This window comes from Antedon bifida, chromosome 11 (genome assembly GCF_963402885.1).
Source record: "Antedon bifida chromosome 11, ecAntBifi1.1, whole genome shotgun sequence".
NCBI classification, from domain to species: Eukaryota; Metazoa; Echinodermata; class Crinoidea; order Comatulida; family Antedonidae; genus Antedon; species Antedon bifida.
The window spans coordinates 7,365,106-7,377,356 of record NC_136236.1 but is presented as its reverse complement, the minus strand read 5'-3'; the positions used below and the strand labels follow the sequence as shown (position 1 = coordinate 7,377,356).

At 34.6% G+C, this 12,251-nt stretch overlaps 2 protein-coding genes across 2 annotated transcripts in view; both read right to left on the bottom strand.

Annotated features, from left to right (window-relative positions):
* Nucleotides 1-1,965, bottom strand: part of LOC144856238 (uncharacterized) — a 29,108-nt gene extending 27,143 nt beyond the window's left edge. The window contains exons 1-4 of the mRNA XM_078714188.1: nt 1,707-1,965; nt 1,076-1,280; nt 419-630; nt 22-244 (exon numbers count right to left, since the gene is read on the bottom strand). Coding sequence (XP_078570314.1) covers nt 22-244; nt 419-630; nt 1,076-1,280; nt 1,707-1,736 — 670 coding nt within the window. The 5' untranslated portion in view covers nt 1,737-1,965. The remainder of the gene's footprint in view (nt 1-21; nt 245-418; nt 631-1,075; nt 1,281-1,706) is intronic.
* Nucleotides 1,966-2,296: 331 nt separating this feature from the next.
* Nucleotides 2,297-11,723, bottom strand: LOC144856237 (uncharacterized). The gene is made up of 8 exons (XM_078714187.1): nt 11,690-11,723; nt 10,709-10,871; nt 9,680-9,804; nt 6,656-6,901; nt 5,197-5,345; nt 4,158-4,226; nt 3,423-3,537; nt 2,297-2,982 (listed from the first exon to the last, which is right to left on the bottom strand). The coding sequence occupies exons 1-8, from the start codon at nt 11,721-11,723 to the stop codon at nt 2,297-2,299; spliced, it is 1,587 nt and encodes a 528-aa protein (XP_078570313.1).
* Between the last annotated feature and the right edge of the window lie 528 nt (nt 11,724-12,251).

Below are 12,251 nucleotides of genomic sequence, written 5' to 3'. Positions count from 1 at the left end.
AGAACCATGGAATTAGCGTACCGTGTTCAAAATCTAACATATGATACTCGCAGATAGCTGGTAGGATAGCGGTGCAGTCCATTATGTCCCAGTCACCAAGATCAGTACTGACATCCCTTGTATCGTAGACATCTACAAAAGCCGCAGCTCCGCAGTCTTCAGTCACACTTGTTCCGGGTCTGTTTGGTAGCCATTTTGTAAAAGACGCCGATGACCCGTTTATCCACTTGAAAGTATCAGTACCCTAGAACATATACATTGTTATAATTGAAAAGTTATAATGAGTATAATACACGGCATTTCATGTGATTGATCATAGACTTGCCCGGTCAAAGTTACGTCCCCCTTCTCGTGTAGTTAGCATGGCCAGTTCATTACGGCGATTACGAGTAACACAGGGTCTGATAGCCATACTCACCGCAACGTCTTTCAGCCCAATCCAGTATTTGTATGGCGAGAGTGCTGGAACGAGGTCGCGAAGAAATTGTTGTTCACACGTATCTTCAATCATGACTAATTGCGCATTATCTGTTTCACAGGCCGCCTTTGCTGCATCCCAAGTTTCTAGCGTGTCGTTGAACACTTTGTAACACGTTTCTTTGTAAGGTGTGTAACCAGACCGACATAAATCTAGAAGTACAGTGTAAGAGTTATAGAGTAATTATAATCAGCCGAATCATGTTTGTAAGAATCATAGACACACTCTTAATTACAATGTAATATATCGATCACATGTAAACTTATATTAACGAAAGTCGAGGAAGTCATCGTTATGACACACATGTGATACTGTATCTACAACTTCTCTATGTTACAGAACAAATTGTCGATACTTTACCCCGATATTACAATCATAATAAACATAATTCAGATTTGATAAGAATGGCTTAATGTTGTGAAAGAAACATTGTCAATTTTGTAGGTGCCTTATGTTTAAAAACAGCAGTTACAATACAGCACATGCAATCCTTACAACCTGGTGAGATGCGCCTAATATTCATTTAAACATGGTTAGAATATATGCAGACAATGTATAACTCTTTCAGATTAAACTGACACACTATCGTACACTTACCACCACCACCAACATCTGGTCTGTCCGAATACATAAATTGAAAAGATTTTGTGCAAGAAAGAACTTTAGCGCTATTAACAGTCGAGAACCACAACAAATCAGCCACGCCAACAAAGCGACGAGTGCCCGGAGCAGTTTTTCCGTTTTTGTCGATTCCTAGGCGTACACGGAAAGTTGGTTTTGCGGCAATCTGAATGGTTCCAAGCTGTGAAATACATGAGAAATGTGACTACGCTTGTCTTTGATTTCATTTAGAAAACCCCTGTCGACTTATATTATAAGTCATTAAAACAGAGAAAGTTAAACACACCACCCAGCGAAATAAAGGCTGTAATAATTGTAAACCTTTAATAACAAATCTAAAGACTGAAAAAATCGCACCCAGCCAAGATGGAATTTGTTATCCTGATGCAGACATACGTTACACTTCATTAATAGGTATATTAATGTATTCTGAACTTGTTACTGAAGGTACTACACTGGCCATCCACCCGTTTCCTAATCTTTCAAAATGTATCAGCGCTGTAGGTAAATACCTAACATACTTAAAAGAACTCTTCCAAACCTTTTTAACCAAGCTGATCGTGGGCCCTACACATAATTGAATCTGGTTGATTGTAGAATAACTTACATTAAATCGAACAGGAGATGGTCCAGGCATGCTTGGGTTTACCGCTGGTGACTGCAACAGCTCTGTGTATTCTGATTCAAGTTTAATATATTGCACATTTTTCGACTTCAATATTGTGAAAGTTACATCTACTGCTTTTCCCGTTGAATCGTCATCGTGCCAAATACTAATCAGTATTATTACATCATCACTGAAAATAACAACCAACAAATACTATTATCGAAATCAAATTAGAGTGGTACCACAATCACTATATCCCAATACTTATAGGATGTCAAGAGTGATTATGTGAACATCTCTTCCGTACTTTGAGAAAAGGGCTTATCTACAAAAAGCTTTTCATTACAAAAGTTCATGTAATATTTTATTTTCAAATGAATATATTTCAAAAGTACATTATTGAAAAATATCTGACATAATATTCAATTATTACTTTTTTATTTTGAGGGTCAAATTGCAGATAAAGCCTTTTTCCACATTATTTGTAATTAATAATTGCGGAAAATACTTCGAAAACAGGGCACTTTTGCAGTTTCTTTCGTTTGGTTTTTGATCAAAATTTACCAAAACATTTAGTAACTTTACCAAACTTACCCTTTATAAAATGAATCAGTTTCGTATGTTATCTTAAACGACATCTTAGGCTTCGAAACTTCATTAATCAGCGTGTAAACTGGTACTTCTCCAACCCAAATGTGAGCTCCGTCACCAATCTGCATTCCAATTCCTAACCAGTGCTCTGATCCATTAACCACCGCGTCTGTATCGTCTAGGACAACTTCAATTTCTAACGCCAAGATGTTATTGGAAGCATCTGGGTCGTTCACTTCAATAAATCCGTCGAACTGTGTCACCGACCAGTCTTTAAGGATGCCGAAATCATCATCGTTAGCAATGTACTGCGTCTGAGGAGCGTAGTAGCAGAACTCTGTCGAATACGTACAGGATAAGGAGTCACTGACATATGAAACGGACACTTTGTTGATACTCCACTGCTCGCTTGTCTTGTTAGTCGTGAAGTTGTATGGTAGTGTGACTTCAATTGTCGGATCAGCGGTACCTTTTGGAAACTCAACAATAAGGTTCATATGCACCTTTTGACCAACGTTAACATAAACATTACCATCTGCAGACTGCTCAGTAATGTTCATCACGAAATGCGGTAATTTACTAAAAACTGCGTTTGAGACTCCTTCTGCGGTGACTAAGCCATTGAATATGTCAGTTAATTCAGCAGTTATAGTTACACGTAAAATAACTCCAGGTTTTACATCGGCTACAAAGAAATTGATATAACAACAATAAATATAGATTATTATTGTATATCTAAAATAATGCAAATTAGGAAGACATTAAAACTATAATGTTCACTTCAAAGATGTATTGGTGTTATATTTCTTGTCAAATACATGCCATAAACTACGAAAGCATAGTGTTTGTTAGCACTTGCTGACGTAATTATGATTTTGTACAACAAAGCAATGTATACGGTTAGGAACTGTTATAATGTGATATGGTTGGTTGGGGTCTGCACATTAATTCATAAAAAAAAAATACTTTTACAAAAGAATATCAATTTGATAATAAATATGATACGCTAACGACATTAGTTTTATATGAACAAGGATGTGGTAAAACTCATTTGGGTTCAACAGCTTTCAGTGTAAATTATTATTTTGGCAAAAAAAAAACAAACAAAAGAATCGGTTAAAATACCATTAACAGTGGAATTGATAGTCCCTTCAAATTGAATGTCCGATGAAAATAAACTGTTATTACTAAAAGACAAAGTAATCTCTGATGCGGAGACCAGGGTGACCGTGAAGTTGCTCTGAAAAATACAATGAATCCGTAACAACATCTCTTAGCAAATCTGACTTAAAAACAAAACACAGCAGATCTGTCAAATGAAGAAGAACCCCAGAAATAGGTAAATATCTTAAGCGGTAATGTGAATAGAATCTCTGAGATTAAAGTCGGCAAAGTCGGATCTTCTACTTCATTTTTTCCGCACGCCCAACCAACATTTATGTTATAGAGAAAAGACCTATATCTATTGTTTGACATATCATTACAGTTGTTGTGAAAGGGGTCTCACGCTTGAATACTCTGTCCAGTTTGCTCATTTGCATGTAAATCAGCTGGTTGAAATGCATGGATGACCTAACCTAACCTAATAGGCTAGTTAGGTGACTTGATGTGTGGAAACATGCTTGATGCATAGGAGTACCCTGTACTATAAACAGTATTTACTCTAGAGGAGTACTGGTACTGGACATTGGGTCTCTGTAGTGGTTTTAGTACTGCGGGACTGAATAAGTTGAGTGTATTTGCTTGCTTTAGTAGCCTAAAATCACAGCACAGTTATATTTAATTATTTCACTGCTAAAATCACACGTCACACTATTTATTATAACCAATATTTTGAAAAAATACAAATCAAAATCATACCGTCGTGGTTGAGTCGGTATTTCCGTTTCCTGTTAAAGTCCATATAAAAGGATCTGCAGACAGGTCGAACTGAAAAAGATGTTACTATAATAAATAACGCCCGATTATCGGTGCTGTATCTAGATTTGCCGACAAGTATCATAGAAATAGTGGCTAATACAACATCACATGTGTTTCACATGTGTTTCACATGTTTCTCCTGGTATCATAGCATAACCAAATATTCCTGATACTTGGAAACTATATCTCGAAGATACAGCACTGAGAATCGAGTAATAATTACACCCAATCGGTATTTAGTAGTACTATATACATTATGTTCCGCGTGTGTTATTTCTTTGATAAACTAACGTATACGTATATTTATCCATGTCTACATACGTATAACGAATATGTTTGAATTCGTAGCTTGTTTCATTTGGCCAAATTCATTTTACGTCCGTCAGTAGGACAGACATGTGATCCATTGTTCGCAGTAGGCTTACGTTTGATTTAAGTTCTTTGTCGTTTTATTTAAACTTTTTTTTAAGAACTCAGAACTTCAGTGATGAAATATGATATAGAAATATATTTTGAACAATTGTAATTGTTAATTTTAATTTAAAAATCTCAAAGGTATAGTTAACGTGTAAAATGCAATCCATACAAAACGCATAGAAAATCCGGATCACGCGCGGAAATACCGTCTCGCTACTACACGTACACATGTGACGTATACGCGAATTTCACCCATTATGCGACTACGGAGTTTTCCCATTCTACTTTTTCTATAATAAACTCATAATACCCTTCATATGCATTCTCAACTGAGAATCATCGACGCACATGTCAACGACTGTGCACATTTTGAAAGACTAATAATCGTTATTTCCGATGCTGTATGCAAGTATTGCATGAATACAGTACCACCAAAAAAAAAACAACGAAGTGGAAAACATTACGGCCAAAAGATTATATATAGACATTTGATATATAAATTAATGGCATGGTCACAAACACTGTATATATACAATATATGTGTTCCTTTTTAGTAAATTACCTCCATATTCTCAGCTGTAAGGGTGACTTTCAAGCCTGTTCCTGACCCAGTAGTGTTTACCAAGAAGTCTGTCTTTACTTCATCTCCAATTCCGTAGTAGGTTGTCGAATCTTCTACGGTTGCGCCCGCACCCACGCTGATGATGGGAGCTGAAAGTATCAGTTGCCGATATCAATAAACAATTAGATAATAACAATAAAATTAAGAACAATTATTATACAAATAATTAATGTTTATTCGTTGAAAGACTGACTGCATTATTTAACGAGGCATAATAGACTAATAAAATTGCAAGAATACAATCAGGTGTATTATAAATTTATCTATACGATGGTCTGCTATCACATTATTTAATTATTTATCAATTACATTTATATCGTTTTATAATAGTTAAATTCCTCATCTAAAGGATATTGATTAATTTTGTTTGCATAATTATTTCGTTGTGTCCAACCTAACAGTTTGTTTGCAATAATGTGTAGGCCTAAATACAGTTGTTTGAATCTGAATCATATTGTTTTAAACAATTATTCATTATTAATTTAAAGCTTGGTTCCCATTAGAAAAATACATCCTCGCGTTGTCTTTCATTTTTTGGCAGAATCCATTACTACAGAACGGGGAAGATCTGGTAAATTTATTCACAATCGCCTCTATTTTGGGTTTATCATTGAAAAGCAAAACGAAACAATCTGCGTGCAATGCATGTCGGTATTCAAAGCTAGCCGCTTAAATTATTATAATCGACTTTTTTTCAGATTTCTACCCGTTTAAAGACAACAAAAATGATCGCCATATAGGTCCATTTAGGATTCATTTTTGGATTTTTGGTTGAATTTTACCATTTATTTTGTCATTTTATAAGTGAAAACATGATTTTTTAACGTTTTTTTTCTATTGAAGTGATTAACTAAACTAACTAAAACTACAAAATAACATATTCAAAGTCTGATTTAATACATTTTTCATGTTTTTGGGAGACAATGCATCTTTAAATAGACCATATACAATATGTATGGAATGCGTCTTTTATCAAAATGTACTCGATGCAACCCTTGTTCGCCAAAAATTAAACAACTTTCGCCCAATAATATAGTTTAATATGTTAGGGCCTACTCTCCAATCCTCCAGTATGCTTTTGAATCACAACACGAAAATATTTCGTCGATTTAAAATTATTTCGGGAACTGAGTGAACATCGCGTCCAATTTCGCCTTACATTGTTTTGTTCTAAAGAGTGTTTTTACCAGCACATTTGACTTAATTGTGAGTGTAGGTACTTAAACAAGGTAAATTAAAAATGGGCTTGTTGACAACAAATATACTTTACTATTATAGGCCTACTAGGCCAATACTAAATAGAAATATAAAAGCAACGCTAATGAAACGTGTGCCATTTGCATCTTTAACCACAATTTGAGTTAGCAATTTCATTTGAAAATTAAAATAGAATATTTACTTTTCAAAATATATAAGCCTTTTGGATTATTAAGTCGACTATCGTTACTTTCCTTTGATGATACTCCAGTGGTTCTATCACCTCGATATATACCACCGTTCAAGTCTGTCCAGTAAAGATAGTTTCCATAAATATCTATCTTCCTTGGGCGATTCAGCCTAGTTATAATCGTTCTTCTGTTAGTTCCGTTAAGGTTAGCTTCCTCAATTAACCCACTGCTGTAATCACTCCAATACATCTTTCCATCTTGAGAATAATGAAAAACAAAAACGAGAGTATACGATTGAATACTGTACTTGAATATGCGTATTAAGTTTTAACAAAACGAGATTTTCAAGTACGTGACTTTTTAGTAGGCGCACAAAAATGGGTTAGCATGCATTTAGTTCAATTAAAAAAAAGTTCACAAGAAAATGAATCACAATATAAAATGTAAACAAAATGTTATAACTCATTGAGAAAAAGGAAAGTGTACTCAACTGTAAGCATAGCTTTGATTATGGGGTCTGAGCAAAATACTTTGTGCCTAACGAGTAAAAAGATCATTCTGCACATGCTCATGTGTTTCTGAACGTGCGCAAAATGTCCTTTTTACTCGAAAGACGCTTGGCGCGTCGTGTGAAAGCAAAGTCGCTAATGTCAGGAAGTAAAGTAAGACGCCGACTCTACACATTTTATTTAACAACATATTTATACAGGATTATACACAATCAAGTAGAAATAGCAACAACAAATATAAACTGGAAGTTAAATGTTATAAAAAGAAATGAGATCTGTATCTAGCTTTAAAGGACATAATCGTGGGTGAATGTTTTATATCTGCTGGTAAGTCATTCCATATTTTTCAGCCTGCAACTTTAAAAGACGAATCCATTTTGCTACGGGTATAATGAGGTATAACAATATTTAAGTTTTCTACTCCACGCCGCGTTAAATGGGTGTGTACATTCCCAATTAGTTCAATTTCATTTGTCAATCTGGTTGGCGCAAGTTAAGGCCGTGGATACATTTATACATTAGACTAGTTAGATAAAAATCTCTTCTCTCTTCAAATGTTTTCCAGGAAAGATCCTGAATTATGTTATCACCCCTCACGTCAACAAAATCAAAATTTTGGGTAACAATGCGAGCCGCTCTACTATGAAGACGCTTCAAGATATTCTTGTTTTGCTCAGAGATATTTCCCCAAACAGTTATCGCATAGTCACTACAAGGTTGTATGGTACTCAAAAACAACGTTTCTAATAATGATTTATTTAGACATCCCGCCATTTTACTCAACATTGTAATTTTATACCCAATATATTTACTGATAGACTGGGTATTCTGTTTCCACGTTAACATTTCATCTATAATAACTCCCAGGTATCTTATACTATCAACTTGTTCAATGTTGGTGGGCCCAATTTTAATATCCAGTTGTTATTAGCTACTGAACGACTGTTTCTGAGTAACATGACCTTAGTTTTGTCTGTATTGTTTGGGAGGTGGTTTCTATTATACCATTCACTAACATTATTCATGATTATTTGTAGAGAATCGTTTACAGACTTAGTTGAATTACCATTAGTATACAACAACATCATCAGCAAAAATGCTGCAAGTTCCTTTTATAACAGACTGCGAAATATCATTAATAGGCCTAAATAGAAGAAAAAGGATTGGCCCTAGGACACTTCCTTACGGAACACCAATGTTAATATCTCTCAGTTTAGATTTTCTATTGTTGCAGTATACAAACTGTTTTCTGTTTTTCAGATAATTTACAAACCAATTTAAAACATTTTCACTGAAACCGTATTTATCAAGTTTATATACAAGAATTGAGTGATCGATCGTATCAAAACATTTAGATATATCCAAGAAACAAGCGCTGATCAGTTCAGAATCATTAAAACTTTTCAACCAATCATCAACCACTCTGTGTAAGCACGTTACAGTGGAATGTTTTTTTTAAAACGCAAATTGGTCCACATTAATTAAATCATAAGACTCAAGAAAGGTAATTATTTGTTCCTGAACAACTCTCTCAATAATGTTTGCAATATGACCGACAACAGATTTTGATCTGTAGTTGTTCATACTCTCTTTACTACCCTTTCCCTTATAGATTGGGGTCGTCCTTGCAACTTTCCAGTCACCTGGGATACGCCCAGACATAAGGGAAAGGTTTACAATGTGACATAATGGCTATGAGATATATGGCGCCGCCAACCTCAAAAGCTTACTATGAAACTCTAATACATCGAGGTTTTTTTCAGGTAATTTGTACAATCTCGTTTTGATAGTATTTGCATCAATATTTGTAAAATTAAAAGAAGATATACATGGTGGATTATTCCATCTAGATACACCTGGCCTGTTATCAAATGAATTTGCCATTTCAACTCCGATGTTGGTAAAATACTCATTAAAGTTATTGCAATCAACATTAGTGCTTGTATTGCATTTCTTTTTCCCAGTTACTTTATTTAACTCGTTCCACATTTTTTTGGGATTATTTTTGTATTTTATATTAACAGTGGTAAAGCTTGGCCTTGGCCTTTTTTATTTTAGTGTTTACCAAGTTTCTGAGTCTTCTATATTCAGATTTTAATTCTGGATTTACATTTACCTTACTTTTAATATAATCTCTTTTGTACATTAACTTAATTATTTCAGGTGTCATCCAGGGAGAACATCATTCTATTTTTTACTCTAGTATTTGTTAAAGGCGCATGTTTATTACTTATATTTAAAAAAGAGTCGCGGAACATTACCCAAGCACTTTCTACATCATTTAAATTGTGAATATTGTATAGGTTCTGACAACTTGAAATGTCATGGATCATATGCGTGCTTATCCTTAATATAATTATACTTTTTAATTATGTTAAAATGTACTTCAAAAGGATTATTTGGTACCAATAGCTTCACGTGTAAAGAATATATTTGGTAACATCTATAGCACCTATCAACCATCGCCATGTCTAATCGGTATACGATTTTATAACTTACATGCATTCATGGTCAAGAGTAACTTACCGGGAACTGCTAAAACAAGTCCTTTTGCATTTGATACGTTTGTTACTAACACGGTCCTTGTACTCAAGTCATTTAACTTCGCTCGCTCTATCACATCGTTGTCTTTATCAGTCCAGTACAGGTATCTAAGTATAAGTATAATATATGTTACTACATTAACGTTCTGTTACAAGTAGTTCACATCCCTTCTACGGAAAAAAAATATATTGAAACTTACGAAATTACTGAAACAGATTAGTTATTAATGATTTACGAATATGTGAAAGAAATGTTTTATTACTTCCTTTATTGAGTGGTATTAATGCATTATTATTATTGTTGTTGTTGTTGTTGTTGTTGTTGTTGTTGTTGTTGTCGTCATCGTCGTCGTCGTCGTCGTCGTCGTCGTCGTCGTCGTCGTTGTTGTTGTTACGTTTTTGCTTACTAATCAAAAGGAAGAATCAAAAGAATGGAACTGTGAAGTTCATAGTTGATCTCCCTCCAACGTGATAAGAGGTTTACTGTGTATAGAAGGTGACATTACCCGTTAGATATATCAAACGTAACTAATAAGAATCCAGATTTATTACTTTATTACGGCCAGTCTTTTACTAATTTAGATTATGATACAGTACAAGTGGTTCAATACAGTGTTATATCTGTATCACATGTGACACCTGTATAAGCCTAACCTAACTTTAACCATAATGTAGTACAGGCGCCATGTGAAACATGCGGCAATGTATTAATATAGAATTGGCCTATGCTGGACAGATTGTACGATACGGTGCAGAGAATCGGGTGTGAATGAAAAGTATAGAAACTTACAAACTGCTTAAGGTGAGATGTTATTATTGAAATTCAATTCATTGAATGTTTTAAACGTAAAGGCAATCATTCCTTTTTTTAAATTCCTATTATTAAATTTGAACGAATTTAGATGTATGGTTTAAATGCATTGATAATATACAGTTATCCAAGATGTGGTGACACAGTTCTTTGGATGAGTGAAAACAATAGATAGATGTACGATAAGAGAGAGTGACATACCCGTTAGCTGTATCTATCTCGATTGCAAATGGATTTCCTAATTCTGTGTCAAACAGAATTGTTCTGTTTGTTCCATCCAGATTGATTACTTCAATTAGTTGTTTGCCATATTCTGTCCAATAAAGTTTTTTTCCAGCTCCATCAACGGCTAAACCACGCACATCTTAAATAATGATGACAATTAAACAATTACTGCAATCTCAACCATCTAATTTACTTGATATGCTATAGACTATAACTGTTTTAACACATTTCAAATGATGCTCAACCCTCTACTAGGGTTATGTATTATATTTTACGAAACTTTAGCACGAGGACGAAAACGTTTGCTTTAATGGATGACGTCAACATTCTACTAATTTGCATAACAGTGTACGGTAGTTCATGATTCAGGAGTTGTGATACCCTTTGGTTAACGTTTTTCAAGTCGCTATTTTAACTATAGTTGTTCGTAATGCTTGCTCATGTAGAAAGATAAAGGTATGTTATATAATACAATTTAAGGCGTATCTTAAAAAAGCAAGGCAGTGTAATAATTGAACCGACGATTATTTATTTTATGAAAAATTGGACATTTTATGATGGGAACATTATTTAAGTTATGCGTTCGGAGGCCTCTGTTGTTATGAAAGTGTGTGAAAGGATTGTCCTCAATAAGTTAAAGCCGTTAATCTCCCAATATTTAGACCCACTGCAATTCGCGTACAGAAGTTCACGAAATACTGAAATGCTATATTGCTTAAACTCAAAAAGATATACTCTCATCTTGAAGGCGTAGCTAAATTCGGTCACTCTGTGAGAATCATGTATTATGACTTTAACTCCGCCTTCAACACTATCCAACCTCACCTTCTAATTAATAAATTGTTTAATATGGAACTCCCGCGCTCACTAATATTCTTTATATATAATTTTCTTGTAAATCGTAGTCAATATGTTAAGTTAAGTACAGGAGCCATCTCGGATTTAATTTGTACAAACACAGGCGCACCCCAGGGTACGGTGTTGGCGCCATTTCTATTTTCAGTCTATACCACTGACTTTAGATCTAATGACCAAACCTCCTGTCCTGCTATTAAATTCGCTGACGACACTGCTCTCATTGGGTTAATCAGGGGGGATGATGATTCTCAGTATATTTCAGAAATTAAACGATTTGTAGAATATTGTGATTTAAATTATTTGGAATTTAACGTCTCAAAAACCAAAGAGGTGGTGATAGATTTCCGGACTAAAAAGAGGGTCAAGGCTAAAGACGTGCTAATAAATAATGCTAAAGTAGAGAGGGTATCTAGTTTTAAGTATCTGGGATGGTTTTTGATGAATATCTGTCCTGGGGGGAACACATAGATCACATTATAGAGAAACTAAATTCACGTAAACTACGCTCATTTAATGTCGATAGCCACATCCTTCGTTTTGTTTGTCAGTGATTAGTTCTGTTTGGGGATATTGTCTGTTGGGTTGGGGTGGGAATGTTGGTAGGAGAGATAGGGATAGAATAGACAGGTTGGTGAGGAGGGCAGGGAGGATGGTTGGATGT

What these genes read in the sequence shown, in the direction of transcription:
- LOC144856237 (XM_078714187.1), bottom strand. Translation starts at nt 11,723, where the DNA reads ATGGCGCCAACACCGTACCCTGGGGTGCGCCTGT. An exon ending in GTACCCTGGGGTGCGCCTGT is followed by an intron (nt 10,872 to 11,689) that starts GTTTGTACAAAT and finishes TCATTATTTAAG; the next exon opens with ATGTGCGTGGTTTAGCCGTT. An exon ending in ACTTGTTTTAGCAGTTCCCG is followed by an intron (nt 6,902 to 9,679) that starts GTAAGTTACTCT and finishes ATTATTCTCAAG; the next exon opens with ATGGAAAGATGTATTGGAGT.